General features: G+C 35.9%; 1 protein-coding gene across 1 annotated transcript in view; it reads left to right on the forward strand.

Annotated features, from left to right (window-relative positions):
• The first annotated feature begins 4298 nt into the window (after positions 1 to 4298).
• The window catches only part of CENPE (centromere protein E), a 91520-nt gene continuing 71577 nt past the window's right edge, over positions 4299 to 24241 (forward strand). The window contains 17 exon segments of the mRNA XM_017877094.1: positions 4299 to 4730; positions 6144 to 6235; positions 6745 to 6834; positions 6959 to 7077; positions 7976 to 8095; positions 8525 to 8606; positions 8761 to 8828; positions 8909 to 8974; positions 12608 to 12659; positions 15181 to 15268; positions 15582 to 15711; positions 16977 to 17096; positions 18312 to 18470; positions 21678 to 21825; positions 22665 to 22753; positions 23818 to 23959; positions 23962 to 23984. Of these exon segments, the coding sequence (XP_017732583.1) occupies positions 4675 to 4730; positions 6144 to 6235; positions 6745 to 6834; positions 6959 to 7077; positions 7976 to 8095; positions 8525 to 8606; positions 8761 to 8828; positions 8909 to 8974; positions 12608 to 12659; positions 15181 to 15268; positions 15582 to 15711; positions 16977 to 17096; positions 18312 to 18470; positions 21678 to 21825; positions 22665 to 22753; positions 23818 to 23959; positions 23962 to 23984 (1644 nt within the window). The 5' untranslated portion in view covers positions 4299 to 4674.

Raw genomic sequence — 24241 nt, forward strand, 5'->3', positions numbered from 1 at the left:
ATTTATTAATTTTTAATTTATTTATTTCATGAATAAGTTCTTTAGTGGTGATTTCTGAGATTCTGGTGCACCCATCACCCAAGCAGTGCACACTGTACCCAATGTGTAATGTGTACTTTCATCTCTCACGCCCTCCCACCCTTTCCCCCAAGTCCCCAAAGTTCACTGTATCATTCTTATGCCTTTGAGTCCTCATAGCTTAGCTCCCACTTACAAGAATATATGACGTTTGGTTTTCCATTCCTGAGTTACTTCACTTAGAATAACGGTCTCCAATTCCATCCAGGTTGCTGTGAATCCCATTATTTAATTCCCTTCTATGGCTGAGTAGTATTCCATGGTATGTATATATCACGATACTCTGGATTAGCTTATTGGAAGCAGCCCCGCCTCTTCACAATTTTTAGTCATGAAAAAGGGTAATCCCTATGAGCTCATAGCTAGATAACCAAAACAAATTCTGAATGAGTAGACTCTATTTTATTCACTGATTTATCTCAACTAATTTATTTAACTTGAGAGAAACTAATATTCATGTGGTTAAAATGTTAATAGCTATGAAATAATATTATAAAATGAAAGATGAATCTATTTTCCAACTCAGTCCTTTCCCTCCAAAGAAAGCTAGGTGTATTGTGTGTATCTTCCCAGAAATTATGCCAGTAAGCATGTAAGTAATACTTAAGTAATAAGTATTTTTTAATTGAATGTTTACTCTATGTCAAGCACCTTTGTATGCACAGGGGATAAGGAGTAAACAAAAATTATGTCACTCTAGTGAGAGGAGACATATATACATAAATTAATACTCATACACATATTATGTCTAAAAGTTACAAGTAATCTTATAACTAAGAAGAAGATTTAAGAAATAGAAGTAACATACAATGGAGTTGCTATTTTATACAGAGAGAGCTATGAGAGGGTGACATTTGAGGAGACGCTGGAATCAATGGGAAGGAGGGAAACATGGATATCTGGAGTGAGAGGCTTCCATCCAGACAGAGCAGCCAGTGCAAAGGTCTTAAGAGGGGGTTTGTCTGGGATTCAGGAAACTGCCCATGGCCGGTGTGGCTGGAGTAGGGAGAGCAAAGGGGAGGGACAGTGGTAGGAGGTAAGGCCAGAGGGCAAATAAAGGGCAAGATCATGTGAGGCTTGGAGACAACTGAAAGACATTGGGTTTTGTTCTGAGAGAAATCAGAGGGTGGGGATGAAGGTGTGGCACTGGGGGTCTTGAGAGAGGAGTATCATGATCTGACACATTTTCAAAGAATCACTCAAATTGCTGTGTTGAGAACAGACTGGCAGTGGGGATTGGCAAGGGTAGAAACACTGAGATGAGCTCAATGCTAGATGATGGTATTTTGGACCAGGTAGCTGAAGTGTAAGTTGTGACAAACTGTCATATTCTGAAATATTCTCAAGGTGGCCCTGACAGAATTTTCAGGTGAGAAGCTGAGCAGCATGGCTCCAGAGTTTGCACCTGGATAACCGGAAGGATGGACTTGCATCAACTGAGAAGCAGAAAACTGCTGATTAAGCAGATTTTGAGGGGAAGAACATGAATTTGGTATTAGACATTTTAAGTTTGCCACATATATTAGACACTCAATATGGGAGAAATTAAGGCATATGTTTACTGTTAAGACTGGTTTACTAGAGCAGGAGAAAATGATAATGCAGGACAGAGAGTGAGAAGGAGAGAACTGGATCTAGTGCACACATGGAGAGTTTCCAGAGTGGAAAACACACAGGTGTTTATCAAGTTACAGTCTGGAAGGTGAGTATGCAATCACAAATGCACATAGTGAGTAGCCAGGCTGACAGGAGCTAGGGCAAAGTCTTTTCTGGAAGTTTCTATTTTCATAGTGAAATGAAGAATGTCTTGTTTGAAGGAATTAATGAATCCCTTTTTACTCCCTTGCTTAAAACACTCCATAGGCTTCCCCTCACCCTTGAGAATAAGATCCAAACATTTTATCACAGTCCACGAGGCCCCACAGGACCTGGACCTGGACCTGCCTACCTCTCTCCGTTACCATAAATGCTTCAGTCACAGGGCCCTCCCCTTTGTGTCTCAGGCAGATGACAAACTCGATCAAGCCTTGGCTTCTTTGACTTACTTGTTCCTCTGTCTGGTACGCCCTTTCTCTTGTCCTCCCAAGTCTGGCTCATTCTTATCACATAGGTTTCACTTCAAAGGTCACCTCCTCAGGTCTTTCTTGAACATCTCATCTAAAGTAAACCTTCCTTCCAACATGTTATTTTACTATATATTTGTTATGTATTGTCTGCTGCTTCCCACAAGAATGTGTTTCATAAGAAACTAGCACTCTTATCCCACCTTATCACTCTCTCTCTGTCTCCTGATCCTACTAATCATTACAGTGTGTGTGTGTGTGTGTGTGTGTGTGTGTGTGTGTGTGTGTGTGTAGAAAGAGAGAGAGAGACAGAGATTGAAATTTTTCAGTATTATCCATCTCCCCTAAGAGAATAACAACTCTACAACAAGTGCTTTGTCTATTCTATTCACTGTTGTGCTTCCTGACCCTAGAACTGTATCTGGAACATAATAGTTGTTCAATGAATATTTCTTGATGAACAATTTGGAAAGTCAGATGAGAAATTGGATATAGAGCATATAATAGAAAGCCTGGCATATAGTAAATATTCAATAAATGTCACCTGCTGTGATGATGACAACAAAAAGACAGTCATAGCAACTGTCATAAGCACAACTATGAAAGGCTGATGCCTTCTCTTTACTCGTGAACCAATCTCCTCTTGTCTCATTAGAAATTTTGATTAATCACATCTCCCTTCTCCTTCTTCATAGGTTCCTTGCCTTCAGCTATGTGGCATATTTGCCCACCATTAAAAACAAAAACTACAGTTAAAATATACCTTCCTTAACTCTGTATTTTCTTACTAGATATAGCCAAGTATCTTTACAGTCTAGCAATAAAAAAGAGTTGTTTATACTACCTCACAGCTGGTTAACCAATATTTAAATAACCAATATTTAAACAAATATTGAATGAATCGACTCAGTTTTCTTTACTCTTCTTATCTATTAACTAGTTTCTTTAAATTGAAAGAAACTAGTTTCATCTAACTCAGTCTACCATCTAACTCAGTCCTCACTCTGCAAGGAAATTAGGCATATTCTGTCTATCTTTCCAGAAATTATGCATGTATATCCAGACATATTCTGTGTACATAACTGTGCACCTTGAATTTCTCTTAATAAATGAAACATCTTGGATAAGTTTCTAAAGTACACATAAAGAGCTAGGCCAGGCACAGTGGCTCATGCTTGTAATCCCAGCACTTTGGGAGGCCGAGGCAGGAGGATCGCTTGAATCTAGAAGTTCAAGAAATGCCTGGGCAACACTGTGAGACCCCCACTCCCTACCCTAATCCCCACCCCACCCTGTCTCTACAAAAAAATTAAAAATTATCTGGGCTGGTGATGTGCCTGTAATCCAAGCTACTCAGGTTGAGGCGGGAACCCCTCTTGAGCTGAGGCCAGGAGTTGAGCCTTCAGTGAGCTGTGTACAGGCCACTGCACTCTAGCCTAGGTGACAGAGCAAGAACTCATGTCTATTAAAAAAAGAGAGAGAGAGAGACAAAAGGAAGACAAGCACTATTTTTGGGGAAAAAATTACTGTATTGAGAACTGATTTCCCTCTCAGTTAATAACAGTTAACAACCCAGGCCAGGAGGGGTGGCTCATGCCTATAATCCCAGCATTTTGGGACACTGAGGCGGGTGGATCACCTGAGGTCAGGAGTTTGAGACCAGCTTGGCCAACATGGCAAAGCCCCCTCTCTACTAAAAATACAAATTAGCTGGGCGTGGTGGCAAGTGCCAGTAATCCCAGCTACTCCGGAGGCTGAGGCAGGAGAATCGCTTGAAAGAGAGGAGGTGGAGGTTGCAGTGATCCGAGATGGCACCACTGCACTCCAGCCTGCCGTGACAGAGCGAGACTCAGCCTCCAAAAAAAAGTATCAATCCATTACTCAATCCGTTTTTCAGTCCTCAGTAATTATTTTCCCTAATTCAACCTCTTAGGAAGCCACAGCTAATGGAAACGAGTTACAGAAAGAGAGAAAGAAACAGGAAAAAAGCCTAAACTCAGATTTTCTAAGGCGCACAACAGGCTTGTCACGTTTCTGGACTGCACAGTGAGTTTCAACTCTTGCTGTTTGAAGTTTATTTTAAACTGTTGGTGTAGTTTCTTTAAAGGACAGCAATTCTGTTTGGGTAGTGAAAAATACATGTATCTCTACCTGGTTTCGTCTACGGGTTCCAAACTCTTTAAGGATGGGGTGGAGGATGATGTTCGCTGGCTTTTGGCAAATTACAGTATTCTGGTATTCCAGGACCACCGCTCTCCGCCAACTCCCAGGCGCCCCTCCCTTCGACCCTCTTCTGCGACTCTCCGCCAGGCCCTTTAAATCCCCTCTCGTGTTTAGGTGTAGTCCCGCCGCCCGCCTTGCGTACCCCGCGCTGCGCCGCAGGTGGAATGGCCCATGACGTCACGAGGCCACGGCTCAATCAGATGCAGCGTTTGGGAAATTTTAAATTTAAAGGCGGGGCTGCCCGTGCGCCCTGAAGCATCGGCCGCGGAGGGTCCTGGCCATTTTCCTGGGACCTGTTCAGCCTAAGACGATGGCGGAGGAAGGAGCCGTGGCCGTCTGCGTGCGAGTGCGGCCGCTGAACAGCAGGTAGGGGACCCACACCACGGCCCGGTGCCCGCTGGGCCTGCGGCGCCGCCCTGAGCCAGAGGGGCGAGGCCTGCGGCGTTTCCAGGAGCCGCTGCTTCCCGGCTCTGCTGTCTAGTAACTCGGCCGCTGGCCACCGTTTCAGGGTCTGTAAAGTGACGGGGGAGGATCGGAGATCTAGAAGATACTTTCCAGCTGCGAGATTCACTTAAATTTAACTCAGTCTCGCTGACATTACAGGCCTTCCCCTCTGTGCTGCTCTGCCTTGCCGCGTCTGCTCCTCCCTGCCCCATTCCCCGCCCTAGAGAAGTCGTATGGGACCGTGCCTTCCTAGCCCTCATCACAGTTAGTCATTTTACACGTAACTGCTGTCTTCAGACCCCCTGAAGACAAGAGCTAGTCTGTCTTGTCACAATGAGGTCAGTCGTCACTCAAGACTTCATTCATTCTACAAATATTTATCAATTTTTTTAGTACCTTTGTACTACACAGACACTCCTGTCATTGCCCAGTGGTTCTTCCATTCTAATGGGGCGAGACAGAAAGTAAAGTTGAAAATGTAGATGTTAAGTGGTGATATGTACGTAATAAATACTATGGAGAAAAAGCAGGAAGAGGAATAAATGAAGTCAGTTTGCTTCGCTGGCTTCTGGCCCTCGACCCAAAATGCTAACACTTTGTGTGAGTGTGAAATTTTTATTGAACACGGGGTTTAATAAATGTAAATACCAAGATCAGGAAACTCCTATTTTTGAGGATCTTGTTATCTAATGCCTTAAACCGCTGCATAAAGAAACCATTACGATACTTTGTGACAAGTGTTATGATGGGCAGGTGGAGAATGTTTGCTAGAGGAATCATTAGCCCATCAGAGAGAAGACAACTTCTGTGGAATGAACTGGTGTCAGGAAAGTCTTGACACTTTTCAAGAGTGAAATAATGGCTATGTTACTTAATGGAAAGGAAAGTCAGAGTACTCCAGGCACAGAGAGGTTACATCTGTCATTTGGGGAAGACCTTCAGGTAGAGCTTAGGATGTATCTAGGAATTCAGAGGAAAATGGAAGAGAGAAAAGACATGATCTAGGATTCGTGCCATGCTGAGGATTTCATAAGTTTCCAAAAAGTTTTAAGAATTTTAAGCAAGACAGACACAATCAGTGTTGCATTTTGAACCATCCCTTCATTTACCAGTACTGGGGAGAGGGTGAGAATGAAAGCCTTCACAAGAAAACACTTGAGGGGCAAGAGGTCACTAAAGCTCCATTTAAGACTTGAATCCTCAAAGATGGACTTTCTTTCATTCTCTCATATTATTATCTTTCAAAATATCCTTTAGAAGGTGAAATCTTTTAAATTATCCCTCCTAAGACATGACTTTTATGACTGATTAAATGCAGTGTTTTTATTCTTTTAGAGAAGAATCACTTGGAGAAACTGCCCAAGTTTACTGGAAAACTGACAATAATGCCATTTATCAAGTTGATGGAAGTAAATCCTTCAATTTTGGTAAGCTTATAATAGCGTAAAAAGTTACCGTGTTATCCTTTTGCTATTAAAAGTACAAAAGGCTAATCAGTAATATTAGAGTTGTCACTAAAGATTAGACTAAGCCTTCTACAAACTGCTTCACTGGAAACAAAATTGTTTATCCATCATGTGTTTAAGTAAGGTAACCAACTGGTATTTAAAACAGTTATAATCACAGTTACCTAATTTTCATCTAGGTAGATTCCAGACCCCCATGTGCAAACACTATGCCTTACTGACTCTGGAAAGAACATAGAAAAGTTGACTTGTAGTGTATTTTTTGAGTGTGTAAATGAACTCATTTTACCTTAGGGAAGGGTATTTTCAGAGAACCAAAAAGTTGAAGAAAATACTGTGTCTTAAATACTTGATCATCCTACATTCTGACAGTTTTACTTTTAGGAATAATTACTAATTTGGAATGAAAACATAGTTGATTCATTTGGTTTAACTTCTGTGTTGTTGTTGTTGTTGCTGTTGTTGTTTAGATCGTGTCTTTCATGGTAATGAAACTACCAAAAATGTGTATGAAGAAATAGCAGCACCAATCATCGATTCTGCCATACAAGGCTACAATGGTTTGTATTCACTCAATGTTGCAGAAACATTTTAGTCTTGGGCGTCTGTGCAACAAGCATGCATAGTTTTACCCATTATAGGTTTGTTTTTAATCTTTGCATATGTGTGTTTTGTTTTTTGCAGGTACTATATTTGCCTATGGACAGACCGCTTCAGGAAAAACATATACCATGATGGGCTCAGAAGATCATTTGGGAGTTACACCCAGGGCAATTCATGACATTTTCCAAAAAATTAAGAAGGTAAGTAACTTAACTGGATTTCTAGTACGTACTGGTAAAACTAGTTAAAACTGGGTACGAGTCTTAGTGTATTTCTCTTGTAAAGATGAAAGGAAGTAGATTTACAGTTATTGTTTGATTTTCCATGGTGAAAGAAGAAAGACATAGCATAGATTCACTTTCATCGCCACAACTTACTTTATAAAACTTAAATTTCTTTTATTCTTTCCCTTGAATTGTGCAACAATAATACTCTGAACAAAAAGTAGGCATTAAGGAACAAGAAAATTTTATCATAGTTAGCTCCACCTAACCATTTAACTATCAGTGACTATAAAGGAACAGTAGAAAGTAGCTATAGGTTAAAAAAAAAAAAAGAAGGGAAGCAGAAAGCCAGAATAGACAACCTAGTTAGTTAAGAGGTGGTTTAAAATTAGCATTTTTATTAAAATAAGAACATCTTATAGTGTGATAACAGATATTCTTGTCTTGCTCCTGATTTCAGTGGGGAAACTTCAGTGGGGATACTTCTGGTGTCTTCTCATTAAACATCATATTGACTTTTTTGCTGAGACAGATGTGCTCCATCTTATTAGAGAAAAATTCACCCATCCCTATTTTATTAAATGTTTATATCAAAAATGAAAAAAAAATAAGAACGTCTTTTGATAGGATTTTATTTTGAGCCTAGAGTTTGAGCCTAGAGTTGGTGTTCTCCCAGCTTTATGTTACTTCACTTTTCATTATTTCTGTAGCGATGCTTTTATATTTTTGTGTTTATTATTTTGTCAACATTAGAACCAAGGGTTTTCTTAATTTGTTTTACAGACATTTTACCTCTTTAAGCACATGAGCATTTAGTATTAGGTTTTCACAATTGGATGCTTCCTGGTGTTTTTATATAATTTTTTTCTTCTAGTTTCCTGATAGGGAATTTCTGTTACGTGTATCTTACATGGAAATATACAATGAAACCATTACAGATTTACTCTGTGGCACTCAAAAAATGAAACCTCTTATTATTCGAGAAGATGTCAATGTGAGTAGCAGACTTAAGGGAGCTTTAAAATTGACTTACTTATTGGGTTTATTGTTCTTGAACGTTTACCTGTAATTTCTATAGTTTTTAAAGTGTCTCCTATTTCTATAGTGTGTGAGGGTTTTTTTGAAGTATTTATATTCATCTTTTAAACAACATGAATAGTTTTCAAATACTGACAGCTCTAATATTTTGGTTTAAGTGTAAAAATAGCAAGATGGAAGTATCAGGTTGGAATTTGATGTGCTTTGGTATATGAAATAAATTGTGGGTATTCATAGAATTACTTGTTATATTTCTACAGAATTATGATTCCATTTGCCACTTTTAACTTTCACAAATGAATTCTATAATAGTTTGCACCTTGTTTTGAAAAGCAAACTTGTGACTTCTATTTCTCTAATCTTTCTGTAATTAAACTTGTTTCAGAGGAATGTGTATGTTGCTGATCTCACAGAAGAAGTTGTATATACATCAGAAATGGCTTTGAAGTGGATTACAAAGGGAGAAAGTAAGACTTTATGCTGTATTTCTTTAAAACACTTGTAAAACTGTCTTTTCAATCAAGCACATTTAGGCTTCAAATCACACTTCTTTAAGTTAAAATTATTGTGTTTCTGTGGATTTTAATATATATGCAGCTGAAATATAACTCATTTTTACAGAGAACAGGCATTATGGAGAAACAAAAATGAATCAAAGAAGCAGTCGTTCTCATACCATCTTTAGGATGGTAGGTAATTCTCTCTGTCTATCTATTAGATCTTCCAAGTAAGAATGCACTAATTTTCTACAGCTTGCTTTTCTATCTAGATTTTGGAAAGTAGAGAGAAGGGTGAACCTTCTAATTGTGAAGGATCTGTTAAGGTATCCCATTTGGTGAGTATTAATGAACCATAATAATGCACTGTATGAGTCAAAACAAAATTTAATTTAGCTGCTGGATGTTTGGTTTAATAAGAACTGTTAACTGAAGTAAATGTGGGAGGAAGTCTACAACTTGTCTGCTTAGTCTTGTCAGTATCATCAAATTCTTAGCTAAAATGTTGTAGGAAAAATTCAGAGGATCTTTCTTCCTATTTTGTCATGGTTGCCATCTCCTAAAATTTAAATGTCAGGGCTATAGGGTTATAGGGATTGATGTTTTTTCTAACCATTAATGAAGTAGAATTTTTTTCTATACACATTTAACAATTTAAGTCATCTTAGAATTTGAGGGTCTTTTTTTAAAGTCTCAGCCAATGTAATTTAGACTTAACATGATCAACAAAATCTAGGTTGGATGGTTAAAAGTAATCACATTATTTTAGGTTTTACTTAAGTACAATAAGAAAATACATTTTGTATTATAAACATAGTATTTTAGACTGTAAATCCATTGAGGAGTGATACTGCATTCATCCTTGTAGCCCCAACACATTGTACCTATTTTATGTCTAATATAGATTTGTTGAATAAGTAAATGTAAGCATTATGCAAACATTCTTATATAACACATAAGTAAACCTTCACTTCCTTCTTGCCATACTAAATTATTGCTCTCTTTCTTGCTCCTTTTCTACCATTTACCATATTGCTTTATTCTGCATCTTTAGGGCCTAAATTCTTTAGCTTGATGTGGGATATGATTTAAGATTATTTGAGTAGGAAACTTCAGGGAAAAAAGCAATCTATGATATGTTTATTTATTTTCAGATTTTATAAAGTTAGATTATTAATTACTTAATATTCAATCCTAATTTCACCTTAGCTATTTTGCTATAAAATTATATAACTTATTTTAGTAGACTTTAATCTTGTTTTAATTTAACAATAAAAAACCAAATCCTAACCTCTTTTGTTTTCTCATCCAAGACTGTGATATTTCATATAATTTTAATTTTTAATAGTTTAGCTTTAATACTCTTGGCATATTCAGTGATCTACTTGATGATTTTCCTCATGTTACTTGATGTTCTGTCATCGGTGTTCCATCTGTTCCAACCCTCCAGCCTACCCACTTACACTAAGAATCTTCTTGGAAAGAAGTCTCCTCTAAGGAGTCATCTCTGGCTCTTTAGAGGTGGCTCTTTTCTGATTATCTCCTGGCCTTGGTGGGATGATAATATCCAGTTTCTCTTAGCTGTACTCCTCTGTTTTCTACCCCGGCTTCTTTTTCTCTACCCTCCTAAAAAAATTAAAAAAAAAAAAAACTTGGAGGTATCCTGTGGCCTTTCTTACTTAAGTTCTTGCTCTCAAACATTCTGTCATCATTTCCATGTTGATGACTGCCAAATATTTTATCTGTAGTCTCTGAATTCTAATTCATGTCTTCCTAAAGATGGTTATAATTGTGTCCCATCAATATCTCAAACTTTAATATGTCTAAAACAAAACTATTTTCTTCCTACCATAGTGAATATTCCTTATTTCCAGTAAAAGCAGCATTATCCTAGCTGCCTAAGCTGGACACCCAAGTCAATTTTGACTCATCTTTTTCTGCCTTTCTCTTTGTCCACTTGTCCCATTTCTTATTGATCCTACCTTTGAACATTCTCGTGGGTGCTACACTCGTTTACTTTCTCATCTCTCTTGAATTACGTCAGTCTTCTGGAACCTTGTCTCCATGACTCTTGTCTTTGTTTCTTGAAGTCATAATAAGGATTTCTAATATACTAACCACTGCTTTTGTATGTCACTTCCCGGGGCAAGATTTGGACACTCTTAACCAATCTAACTTTATTTCCTTCTGCTTCAGTGAACTCCTTCCTCATAGGTTGGGCCTGTGAGTATCTTTGAATATGAATGCTTGTTCTCATCTTTAACCTTCACTCATGCTGCCTTCATTACCACTTTGCCCTTTTATTATGTATCTGTGTCATCTGTAGTGGACACTGTGCAAGAAAAATCAGACTGAACTGGTAATACATATTTACCTGCCTAGTCTCAAAAATCTCCACAGAGAGAAATAACTTAAAGGTTTGACTTTCTTTCAAATCACTCACATTATTTACTAAGTCGTTATTGTGTTCTGAGCATGGTGTTGGGCTCTGAGATCAAAAAAATAAATAAACAAGACATCCCTCCACTGCTTCTCTTACAAGCAGTTTCCTCTGCCGCCTCCCTAACCCAAGCTGGTATTCTCTCTCACCCAGATTCCTGCCCCAGCCGCCTGATGGGGCTGCCTGCAGCTGCTCTTGCCCCTTCCCACTCCATCCTCCACCCAGTAGTCGTAGTGGATCCATTGTGGAAGCCATTGCTGGGCTTAATGCAGGGTTCTATTACTCCCTTGCATAAAGCCCTGCAATGGCTTCTCATTGAATTTAAACATTTCAGAGTTTTTTATCTTACTTAAAAAGTCCTGCGTAATCTGGCCCCTGTCTGCTTCTCTTATTCTGTCTTTTCCTTTCTTCACTTCACCAACTGTTCCACACTGCCTTTTCTATTTTTTTGAACACACTGAGCACATTCTGCTTTGTGACTTAAATGTTTTGGCTCTTCTTTTTGTCTAGACTACTGTTTCCCTTGATCTTTTTGGGACCGGCTTCCTCTTCTCTGGTCATTCAGATCTCAGCTTAATGACAAGCCTTACACTGCTGTCCAATCCCGTGAACCTAAACCTACTAGCCCCTTTTCCAGGTCTATATTTAAATAATCTCTGTTACACTTATCACAACATGTTTCTTATTTGTCTTTTTATCTCTTCTCACCAGCCTCCTCCTCTATGTAGAATGTAAGCTCCATGAGAGCAGAGATCTTATTTATTTGTAGCCCTAGCACCTGATGCACTTCCTGGAACATTATAAGTAGCCACTTCTTTTCAATAATATTTGTGAAATGAAAGAGAGGTCCAACTCTTAAAGATGCCACAGTAAAGTCATGGTATTGCTACAGCATAGTGCAGCTAGCATACATGACTAGCCCAACAAAATAAGTGCTATAACTGTAAGTTGTATCTATAAGTCATGTTTATAAAGAGTTCTGGTTATGCAGTTCAAGGAGCAGTTCATCTGAGATCTGGCAGGGAGGAAGGATAAAGTAGGCAAAGCTACATTGAGGAGATAATCTTTGTACCTGGTTCTTGAATAAAGAATAAAGACCAACTAGAACATTATAACTAACTGAATAAAGGAAATAGCAAAAAGCTTGTGCTTGAAGGTGTAGAAGTACATGGGGTGTTTGGGGAATAGTGAGTAGTTCAACTAGAGGTAAGAATAAGGGATAGATAGATACAAAGTTGGAGCAATGCAAGTGCCAGCTTATAAAGAATTATATTTGCCATAGTAAGTTTTTGGACGACTTTGTATAGGAAACAGAAACTATACTGGCAGCATTATGGAAGATATAAAGAAAGGAACGGATAGAGAACAGCTGGACTCAGAGAAAAAAGGGAATGCCTAAACAGTAGCATGGGAGACATGGATACAGATAGAATATTCTGATATACCATGTATTAAAAATATTCTTTCAGTAGTTTGAATTTTATTATTTCAGATTATCTGCCCTAAAGATTTATTTTTATCTATCTTACAGAATTTGGTTGATCTTGCAGGCAGTGAAAGAGCTGCTCAAACAGGAGCTGAAGGTAATTAAAACTCATGAAATATGTTAGTCTTAGCGTCTTCCTGTTTTACAGAATTAAAAAGTATTACCAGGCATTTTTAGAAATTGATAAAGTAATTATATTCATTATTAATAATATTCAATAATGATGATTTTCTGATAAAAGTCTTTTAACATAGAAATCAGCATCTGTATATGGTTTTTATTTTAGTCTACAATAGCATCAATTAAAAAATGAAAATTATACAATTGATGGTATTGTACAGCAGGAAAGCCCATGAGAATTCCATAAAAGCCATTTAAACTTTCAAAATAAGGAAATTAAGAAAGATAGTGGGGTACAAAATTAATATACAGATACTAATTTAATTTTAGAAAGTTAAAATATTAATAAACAAAAACCAGTTAAAATATTTAGTAGACAGAAAGACTCCGTTTATAATAACCTAAAAGATGTGATACCTGGGAAGAAACTCAACAAAGATTTGTACAAGACTGATATAAAGAAAATGTTTTGTTTTGTTTTGTTTCGTTTTAATTTTTTTGAGGCAGACTGTCACTATGTCTCCCAGGCTGGACTGCAGTGGCACGATCTCAGCTCAATGCAACCTCCACCTCCTGGGCTCAAGCAGTTCTCGTGCCTCAGCCACCCAAGTAGCTGGGATTACAGACATGCGTCACCACGCCCAGCTAATTTTTGTATTTTTAGTAGAGACAGAGTTTCACCATGTTGCCTGGGCTGGTCTTCAACTCTTGGCCTCAAGTGATCCACCCACCTCGGCCTCCCAAAGTTCTGGGATTACAGGTGTGAGCCACCACACCCGGCCTAAGAAAACTTGTAAATCAGGCTTGAAGGACACAAACAAATACTTGAAAAAATGGAAAAGCATACTTAGATGTAGAAGATTCAAAATCACAAGGATATGAGGCCTCTGGGTTAATTTCTAGATTTAACACAATCGTAATAAAAATATGAAGAGTACATTTTCATGTTTAAACTAGGTAAGATGATTTTAAAATTTGTACGGAAACATAAAAACAGACGAGAGTAGCCGGGAAAATTCCAAAAAGCAGAAAGTGGAATTTAAGATTTTACTCTCTTACTATAAGATAGTAAAACATATTATAATGCCATAGTAATAAAACTATGTGAATTGTCAGCCTGGTGGAATAGAATAGAAAATCCATCAAGAGTCCTGAATACATACGGAAGTTAGAATACAATAAAAATGGTCCTTCAAATATGTGAAGAAAAGATAGATTATTCATTAATTGATGGCCATTTGGGAAAAAAAAATTATCCATATATCATATACCAAGGAATGCATTAAAAGTGGCTCAAAAATTTCAATATTAAAAAAACTATAAAAATTATTGGAAGTCAACTTACAGTGGGAAAACCCTTTTGTAACTGATACAAAGTCCAGATGCCTTAAAAGTTTAAAAGAAACCAACAAAAAACTGGGCAAAGATATAAGTGAATAGTTCATAAGGCTTAAATGGTTTAGCTTGCACCTGCACTCTTGCCATTAAAAGAGCTGCTGATCCAAGGAAGATTAGAAGTTTGTTCAACAGACTTGAGCTCGTCCTGCAGCCTGTTGTAGAGCCACTCAACTGAGCCTAGCCTACATCCACCAAACCAGTCCCTCCTCAGACCTGTGAACAAAAAATAAATGCTTGTGTTAGCTGGTTGGTTAGGTAGTAATGTTACAGCAGTAGCTAATTAATGCACCTGTGAAATAACATCTGTTCAAAGTTATTTTTTGCAATTTTTTTTTGTATAGGCAGTAGATTGAAAACCTACATGTCCTTCAACGGGATGGATGGGGTGGGTGAATGAAGTCTGATGCAGCCGTAAAATGGAATTTTATACTTTAAGAAAGAATGAAAAAGATCAATGTTTACCAATACGGAAATTTTTCCAAGATAGGTTGCCAAGTGAAAAAAAGCAAAGTGCAAAATAGTATGTATGGTCTGTTACTATTGATATCAGTGAAGAAAGAAGGAAATAAATATATATGAACTTGTATTTTTAAAAATCTCTAAAGAATAATGACAGTGGTGTCCTGGCAGAGATATAGGAACTGGTTGAATATGGGATAAAAGTGGAAGGGAGCTTTTTCAAAGTGTACTTTTTTTTAAAAAACTTTTTGAACCATGTAAGCATATTAACAATTTAAAAATGAGAAATTAGACGTTAATTTGCTTATAAGTTCATAGTTGCCTATATTTCGATGTTGGAAAAAAAAAATTGATTTGAACCGAAGAGCTAGAGAAGCTCTTTCAGGAAAGAGGTCTTTTTTCCCCACATTCTTCCCTCCCTCTTCATTTTTTTCTTTTACTATTTTCTCAGGTTCACTTGAAGTGGGACCAATAGGGAAAGAGCTCCTTCTACCACTGATATTAAAGATGGGCTCATCTCTAAACGAGGGCATAGACTTTAGCATCTGCCCTCCAATTTCTCTCATTAACTTAGTGATAAATAAGTTTATCATCTAGAAAAGGAGTCAAGTTTGGTTTTCGTATTTGTTTAATAAATGCAGGTGTGCGACTCAAGGAAGGCTGTAATATAAATCGAAGCTTATTTATTTTGGGACAAGTGATCAAGAAACTTAGTGATGGACAGGTTGGGTAAGTTTATCCCGTTGTGTACTTACCTACTAATTCTTACCTTTTTCATTAGGTTGAACATTGCAATATTTCAATGACACTCAAATGTACTGATTTTTTCCATATATTCAAAAGCTAATACATACAACTATAATCTATTGAATTTACTTTCTGTTTTAAATATTTTTTAGTTAGTAGTTTTAATCTGCCTCATATAACCTGTAAACTAATTTTTGAAACTGTGGCTGATTTAAGAGTTCTGCATTAAAAACCAACTACTTTGTTATATAAACATTCTCAATCTTTTTCGCCCATAAACTTATTCCTTGCTAAGCGGTTTCATAAATTATCGAGATAGCAAGTTAACACGAATTCTCCAGAATTCCTTGGGAGGAAACGCAAAGACACGTATTATCTGCACAATTACTCCAGTATCTTTTGATGAAACCCTTACTACTCTCCAGGTGAGTTTGATTTTTATCTCAGCTTAATATGGGGGAAGATCAACTTGAAGCAGAAAAAATTACTAAAATTAAGCAAAGTTTTTTAAATTAACACACCTGTTACAATCGATATGTTGTCTACTAAATAGCATTTCTTAATTTAATTTTGCCACACTTCAATTATTTGTATCTTACCCTCACAGTTTTTGCCACATCCAACACTATTTTACTGAAATTGACTTGATATTTTTTTAAATAACTCTCTTTTTGTACTTAATTTATTGTAAAAGGAAACTTTAATATTAGTCCTATCAATAGGAAACTATTATTACTTGCCACAAATAGAAGGTAACAAAAAAATTGTGTGTCTGTCTGTATAACAAAATAATTCTGAAATTCCTGGTAGTTAACTGTTGCCTTCATTTGCTCTGAGCCTAAGGCCTACATTTTCTATTTTAAAAAGGAAAGGAACCAGCCTGACCAACATAGAGAAACCCTTTCTCTACTAAAAATACAAAATTAGCCAGGTGTGGTAGCACGTGCCTGTAATTCCAGCTACTGGGGAGGTTGAGGCACGAGAATCGCTTGAACCCAGGAGGCAGAGGTTGCAGTGAGCCGAGATCGTGCCATTGCACTCCAGCCTAGGCAACAAGAGCAAAACTATGTCTCAAGAAAAATGAGAAATGTCAGCAGGGTAGCTTTCTCAATGAAGGATTCAGTGTTATCTAATGGTCACCTTCGGATACCCACCTAAAGTTACTTATGGTACTTGTACTCTGAGAAACATTGCTTTAAATAGATGTTGAGCACCAGATCAAGGTACTATCAGAGGTGCAAAGAGAAACTAGTGTCCCTAGCTTAACAGAATTAATGAATTCTGTGACAAGACACATAACACTTGTCTTGCAACATAATTTTAGTAGTTAAGTGGTTAATAACTAGTATAGAGTTTAAAGGAAGGAGAGTTATCTTTGGCTAGAAGCAAAACTTCAGAGTAGAGGAAGTGTTAGCACTGGACCTTGAGGGGTAAATGGGATTCCAATAAGCTGATGTTTTTAAGTTCTCTCAATATATCTTTGTTTATTCTCCTGAAGACTATCAGCCAGGGTAAGTTACAGAGCATTGTTGTAAGGACATAGAATGTTCCCTTTGTTCAAAAGTATTAAGCCAGCTGGAAAGAGTATTGATGTTTTTTAAACTTGAATATAAGAAAGCTAAATATTACTAATTAAATTCGAATTTTTTTTAAGTGTTGAACACTTAGCACTTTTGTATTTTGTTTCCAGTTTGCCAGTACTGCTAAATATATGAAGAATACTCCTTATGTTAATGAGGTATCAACTGATGAAGCTCTCCTGAAAAGGTATAGAAAAGAAATAATGGATCTTAAAAAACAATTAGAGGAGGTATGTATGAATCATTTATTTCATTAAATAGAAAGAACCAATTTAGAATGGAGACCTGCCCAAATGCTCAGAGACTATTCATTCCTGAATATCTGAGTTGCTACAACTTAAGTTTTAAATCATTTTTAAACAAGAAGAAATCCACTCATAAAAATTTTAGTTTAATTTACTATAAATTATAAGATTTGGTTCTTGAAATTATTTTAGATTTTGTTTTTTATTTTCAAAGGGCAAAATCTGAGATTATCAAATGGGTCAAGTAGAGGTATTTCTTAAAATTTTTCACAAATATATATGAATTCGGTTAAAAAGAGAAACTACAGAGTTACTTAGAACCACTTTCTGTATTTTCATGTTATCCTGAATTCTTCTAACCCTTAGATTGCAATCTAATAATATAGCATAATTACTCATTTGTTTTAACCATCATGGTCCCATATTTTGTAAAAAGTCATGCATTAGTGATCTTTTTTAAAATGAGCTAAAATACCAAATGGTAATCTTGTGAGAACATCTCTATCTTTACTATCNACTATAAATTATAAGATTTGGTTCTTGAAATTATTTTAGATTTTGTTTTTTATTTTCAAAGGGCAAAATCTGAGATTATCAAATGGGTCAAGTAGAGGTATTTCTTAAAATTTTCACAAATATATATGAATTCGGTTAAAAGAGAAACTACAGAGTTACTTAGAACCACTTTCTGTATTTTCATGTTATCCTGAATTCTTCTAACCCTTAGATTGCAATCTAATAATATAGCATAATTACTCATTTGTTTTAACCATCATGGTCCCATATTTTGTAAAAAGTCATGCATTAGTGATCTTTTTTAAAATGAGCTAAAATACCAAATGGTAATCTTGTGAGAACATCTCTATCTTTACTATCGGAATTCAAGTCTTTGTTTTATGACTTCTGACTATTCATATCTTCTTAGACAATTAATAGAGTTATTATAACAGCATTGTTGTCTTATACATGGTATATAGAATAATTACATGAGAAGAAATGTGTATTTTATTGTAAGTGAGAAATTATTGCTTATGGTAACTGAATTTTGGTGTTCTGTAGTTAGAGTAAATTTTATTTCACTGAAATTAAAATTCTTATAGTTCATATATAAATGTAATATTTTATTCTTTTATGCTACTTTTAAGGTTTTAAAACTTAACCACATTTATTATTAACATAATCCAATATTGCATTCTATAGGTTTCTTTAGAGACGCGAGCTCAGGCAATGGAAAAAGACCAATTGGCCCAACTTTTGGAAGAAAAAGATTTGCTTCAGAAAGTACAGAATGAGAAAATTGAAAACTTAACACGGATGCTGGTGACCTCTTCTTCCCTCACATCACAACAGGAATTAAAGGTAAAATTAAAAGATGACAGCTTAAACTTGATGTACAGAGAATAGAATTGATATTTCTATATGTTTATTATGTAGTATGCACTTTCTATCCTTTGATACAGTATTTTCAAGAAACCCAGAAGATTTTGTGTTTTCACAGTACCTAAGAGATTCATTAAAAATACCAATTTCTGATTCTCACTTGTAGAGATTCTAATTCAACAAGTTTGGAGTTTATTTAAATAATTTATTTGCAATATGCTGCTTAATAAATTCTAAAGAAACTAGGTGATTGGAAGCCACAGGTTTCTAGAATATGTGGAAATATTATTTTATACTTAAACAGAAATATTAATCTCAGGAAAATTGGTGTAGAATATAAAACAACATAATTGTGTCAATGTAGAGTCTGCTGAAAGAAAATAAAAACAACATAGTGAACAAAATTCTGACTTTGTTTATGTTTTTTTGTTTGTTTGTTTGTCTTTAATTGAGTAGGAATTTATTCAATAGACTTTTGGGGGTGTGAGGGTGTCATGGATAAGAGGATGATCTCTGGAGCTAGACTGCCTGGATTTAAATCTGTCATTTCCTAACTCTTGGCCTTAGACAATTTCTTGAATTCACTTTGCTGCTTTTTCCTGTGGAAGTAGCAGTGTGGAAGAGCTTGATACTCACCTCATAAGTGTTGTTTGAGAATTAAAAGAGATAATAGGTAGAATTAGTTCAACACAGCACTTTCCACACCGCATATTCTCAACTAATGTACATTATTAATATGAATAAGCATTATGTACATTGATATACAGAAGACAATCAGGAACTATTGGTTGAGTGGTGAGCAGGAAATAGCCCAATGAAAGACCTAGAGAAGAATGTTTCAAAAGAGACCTACATATGCAAAAGCTTGGAGTTGTGAAGAAACATGATGCATTCCTTGCACTTAAGATGTTCTAGTAGCAGGGGCGTTTTAAACCCCCTTGAGGGATTTGAATGTGACGTTTTGCTAACAACAAAGAACAGCCTTGCGTGTGACATCAGAATTATAGTTGAGAAAGATGTAGATGCTGTGCACATCAGATTGCTTGGGCCTGCAAAGACTGACTCTGGAGTTGGAGTGAATTGGATAAATTATAGAAGTGTTTGGAAAGTAAACTTAGCAGGACTTTGTGGTTGTTTGGATGTTGAGGGCAGAGAAAGGGAGGAGGAGGTGTCCAGAATGACTTGCAAGCAATTCCTTGGGTTCCTGGGTAGCTGGTAACAATATTGATTAAGGAACACTGAATAAAGAGCAGTGGAAATGGTGGGTGTTTTATTTGGGATTTCTTTTGTTTGAGATGTCAGGCAGTTGAAAATGCAAACGTGTGAATATTAGGTAGAAGATTTGAGATATAAATATCAATTTGGGCATTAACTACTACAGATCCAAATTAAAGTTTGTTCTGGTTGCATGTTCAGAGAAGGCAACAGAAGGCAAAGTAACAGAAGGCAAAACTCCAATTGGGTAAGGCAGAAAAAGAAGAATTTGTAAAGAAGCCCAGGTTTAGCTCTAGAGTTAAGAATAAAACCTAGTGAATATAGTAGCTAAGGGGAGAGAATATTTCAGGGAAGTAGTGTTCAGCAGTGTCATATTCTGCTGAGAAGTTAAATAAGATAAAGATGGACAAAAAGTTATTTGCATTTGGAAACACAGCTTATTTGCAAACGTGATTTGAGTTATTAAGTAGTAGGGTTGTGAAAGCCATCTTGTAGTGTGTTGAGGTGGCCTAGATGGATGGGATCTTGAATATAGTAGAAAGAGTTGGACTACCATAGGAGAAACACCTCTTGAATTGGAACAAACACAGAGGAAAGGATAGGCCTCTGTGCAGGTAGTACTCTTAGGAGTTTAGGTTTATACTTTCTTTGTGAAATAGGTTTAATTTTTCTCCTGAGATGGCAGGTGATGGGAGAGTCATAAGTTTACAGAGATACTAAGGGTTTGAAATAGGCTAGCCTTTGTAGGTAATGAAAAAGAAAGCTGACAAGGGGGAAGGGAATATTGCCAACCAGCTTTAAAGATCTGGTTTATCTTGTCAGCCAGTCTTCTGGCTGTGTGGCTCTGACAGTGCTCAGGAGGCTGATAAATGTCTTGAACACAGTGTCATTTGAGTGTGCCATGTGGGATACATGTAAGGGACAGAGAATGGGTCAAATAATTTGAGAACGTTGACCTCAAATTTCAAACATGATTACCGTGATCTATGGAATCTAAGATGAGAGGGTGAGAACCAAGAGAGAGATGGCAACAACAAAAAAAAGCCATGCAACAAGGAACAGAGCTAAATAGCCCCTGATAAGCTAAATAGCTATAGTGGGATCAACTAAATTAATGATTTGGAAGGATAGCAACAGCGATAAGAGCAAGAAGTCTAGGTTTATGACTTTCAGATAATGATAAGGTCCAGGTGTGGCTTTGGTAGTAACTAGCATTAAACTGAAGGTTATTGGAGGATTTATATATGATGGGGCTTTTTCAAGCAGAAGAACAGCACTCAGGCATGACAGTATGCAGTATATTCTGGGGACAACAAGTAATCTTAAGAGAAAATGTGATGGAATGGTTGCATGGAAAGGCTCTTAAGTAATAGACATGGGCTCAGCCACCAATTGGCTATACAACCTTACACAACTTCTCCAAACTTGTTGGGCACCCAGCTCATCTGTTAAAAAGATGTAGTAAGGTTGATACTCGATACAAGTATCATCTCATCTTATTTGACTCTCTCAACAACCTTAGGGTTGTGTATTTCAGATATGATTGCAACCCTAGGGTTGCTGAGAGAGTGAAATAAGATGAGATGATACTTGCACTGAGTAAAGAGACAAGAAGAATGGTGACTATGAAACCTGGAAAAACATACTTAAGAGGCAGGCACAGGAAGAGAAACCAGGGTGAGTAGGAAGTACAGCAGCTGGGTAAGGAAAGAACCAGGAGATGGGTCCCTGAAGTGCTGAGGAAGGAGTGGATAAATCATGAGGAGGACAAAGTAGGAAATAAAGAAAACTGTAGTTAGAGTGAAGTAAAGAGTCAAGAGTTTGATTTTTTTTTTTAAAGGAATATCCTTAGACTAGTAAAATTTAAACTAGGCTTAATAAGAATTCTACCAAGTCAAAATAAAAACTAGTTCCCTTGTTTTATTGTGTTTGAATACAGATCTATATGACATAATTTTAATTTCTTCCTAGGCTAAAAGAAAACGAAGAGTTACTTGGTGTCTTGGCAAAATTAACAAAATGAAGAACTCAAACTATGCAGATCAATTTAATATGCCAACAAATATAACAACAAAAACACACAAGCCGTCTATAAATTTATTAGGGGAAATTGATGAATGTGAGTGCTTTTTTCAAGTGGAACTGTGTTTAATTATAAAAGCATCCTTATAAAGGGAAACTATGTTTATAGCTCAGTTAATGTGATAAACATGTTTAAATACTGTGTATTTCAAATGTGATTACAATGGAGATTATTATTTAAAATAAGTAATTCTAAAAATACAAAAAAATTAGCTGTGCGTGGTTACAGGCGCCTGTAATCCCAGCTACTTGGGAGGCTGAGGCAGGAGAATCACTTGAACCTGGGAGGCAGAGCTTGCAGTGAGCCAAGATCCACTGCACTCCAGCCTGGGCGACAACAGTGAAACTGTCTCAAAAATAAATAAATAAATATAAAGTAATCATAAGTTCTTTACTCTGATTCTCTTAAGAATGATGCACTAGTTGAAACACACGTGAGACAGGTGTTTTTATTTTTGTTCTAATTATTCAATTAAAATATTAGTTATATGGCATCTGCCTTTGCTAATCTTAAAAGAGTGGCATTGACATAGGAATCTGTGTCAAAATTATTTCTTCAATAGTACAGTCTGTTGGGGGGGCATTTAAAATCTACTTATAATGATCAAATCTCAAATTCAGAATTTGTCCTTTTAACCTGTATTTCATTAAGGATCCTGAATTGTGTCACTAATTCGAACCAGTGGTCATCTTAATTCATACAATAATATAAATCACCATATCTATTAATGTACTTTTGGTATTCATACTCTGAGCACATATTAGTTAATTTGAAGTTCTTAGTATCTCTGATAAGAATTTTTTTAGTAATCTTTAATTTGACTTAGGAAACTTGGTAAACATGTTTATGGACAAATTTTTTTTCTCTAATTATAGCTGTCTGTTCAGAGTCTGATGTTTTCAGTAACACTCTTGATACATTAAATGAGATAGAATGGAATCCAGCAGCAAAGCTACTAAATCAGGTAACTTAATGTATTTTACAGCTTATAATGCTTTTACACTTTTTAAAATTCTTTTGTTATTAGATATTGTTGTTACTTGTTCTCATTTAATTTTAGTAATGATTTTGGCTCTAATAAAGGCTTCTGTCTTTACATTTCTACTCTATAACCATCAGGCACCTAGAGGAAGACTAAAAATTTCATAAGGCAGACATGTGCTAGCAGCTAAACCTTTGCTTCTAGCTCTTTACTAGCAGATCTTAGTATTCATGATGTTTGTAAAGTTTCTGTTTTGCCTTGGTAAACTTCATGAGGGTGACAAGACTGATTTTAAAAGTGTCAATTGTCAGACATTTATACTGTTTAGAATAATACATCAGGGAGAGGTAATTTTGGTGAATACATCAATAAGTTTAGATTCCTTGTTTACTTTGTATATTGCTTGTGTTTAAAGATGTATAGTTGTATAAAGTAGTAAAGAAATTTTCATTTGAATTTTAGAATATAATTGCAGTGCTCCTTATTATTGTTAGTTAATTCCTATGAAGTATTATTGACAAAATGTTTTTGTATTCCTAAGACATACATTAGAAGTTTCTTGGTTTTTTTTTTTACAATCTCTGGTGTGGAAAAGTATCTTTTAAACTCATGGTTTATCTCTTTTCTTATAATAATATAGAACATAGAAATAGGCCTCTTTAAGTATAGTAAAACAGTTATCATTAGCTTTAGAAATCAATAAATAATATCTCTGTTTCCGTTCTTGAATTCAGAAGCATCTGAGACATAAAATAGGATTTAGTTAGATTGGGGAATTAAATTATCAGTTTTATTACTGAGGGGCTTGAGGATTTATGATCAAAATTTCCTGTCAGGCACAGGCAAACATACAATTTATTGATATATTTTTAAAATTCTCCTTCTTTCAAACTAGCTATTCTAAGTTAGCTAGTTTGCCAAAATGTAGACCTTTAGAAAGATATCAAATCAAAGTTAAATTAGTTATTTAAATAATCCAAATTTTGTTAAGGAAACAAAAAATATATGAATTTTCTGATTGGAAAATCTGTTCTTGTTTATAATAGGAGAATATAGAAAGTGAGTTGAACTCACTTCGTGCAGACTATGATAATCTGGTATTAGACTATGAACAACTACGAACAGAAAAAGAAGAAATGGAATTGAAATTAAAAGAAAAGAATGATTTGGATGAATTTGAGGCTCTAGAAAGAAAACTAAAAAAGATCAAGAGGTAAGAGAGACAGAAATGTAAAACTAAACTAAAAGCCTACTTTTAAAAGTAGTATTCTCTTTTTTCTATAATGTAAGCTTTTTTATATTTTTTTAAATGCACAGATAACATTTTATGTGTTTATTATATACAATACAATGATGTTTTGAAGTATATATACATTGTGGAATGGTTAAATCTAGCTCTCAAATGTACTACCTCACATAGTTAAATTGTTTTTGTGGTGATAGCACATAATATCCACAAATTTTATGTTT

Source organism: Rhinopithecus bieti, unplaced genomic scaffold, assembly GCF_001698545.2.
Source record: "Rhinopithecus bieti isolate Rb0 unplaced genomic scaffold, ASM169854v2 scaffold_9690, whole genome shotgun sequence".
Taxonomy (NCBI): Eukaryota; Metazoa; Chordata; class Mammalia; order Primates; family Cercopithecidae; genus Rhinopithecus; species Rhinopithecus bieti.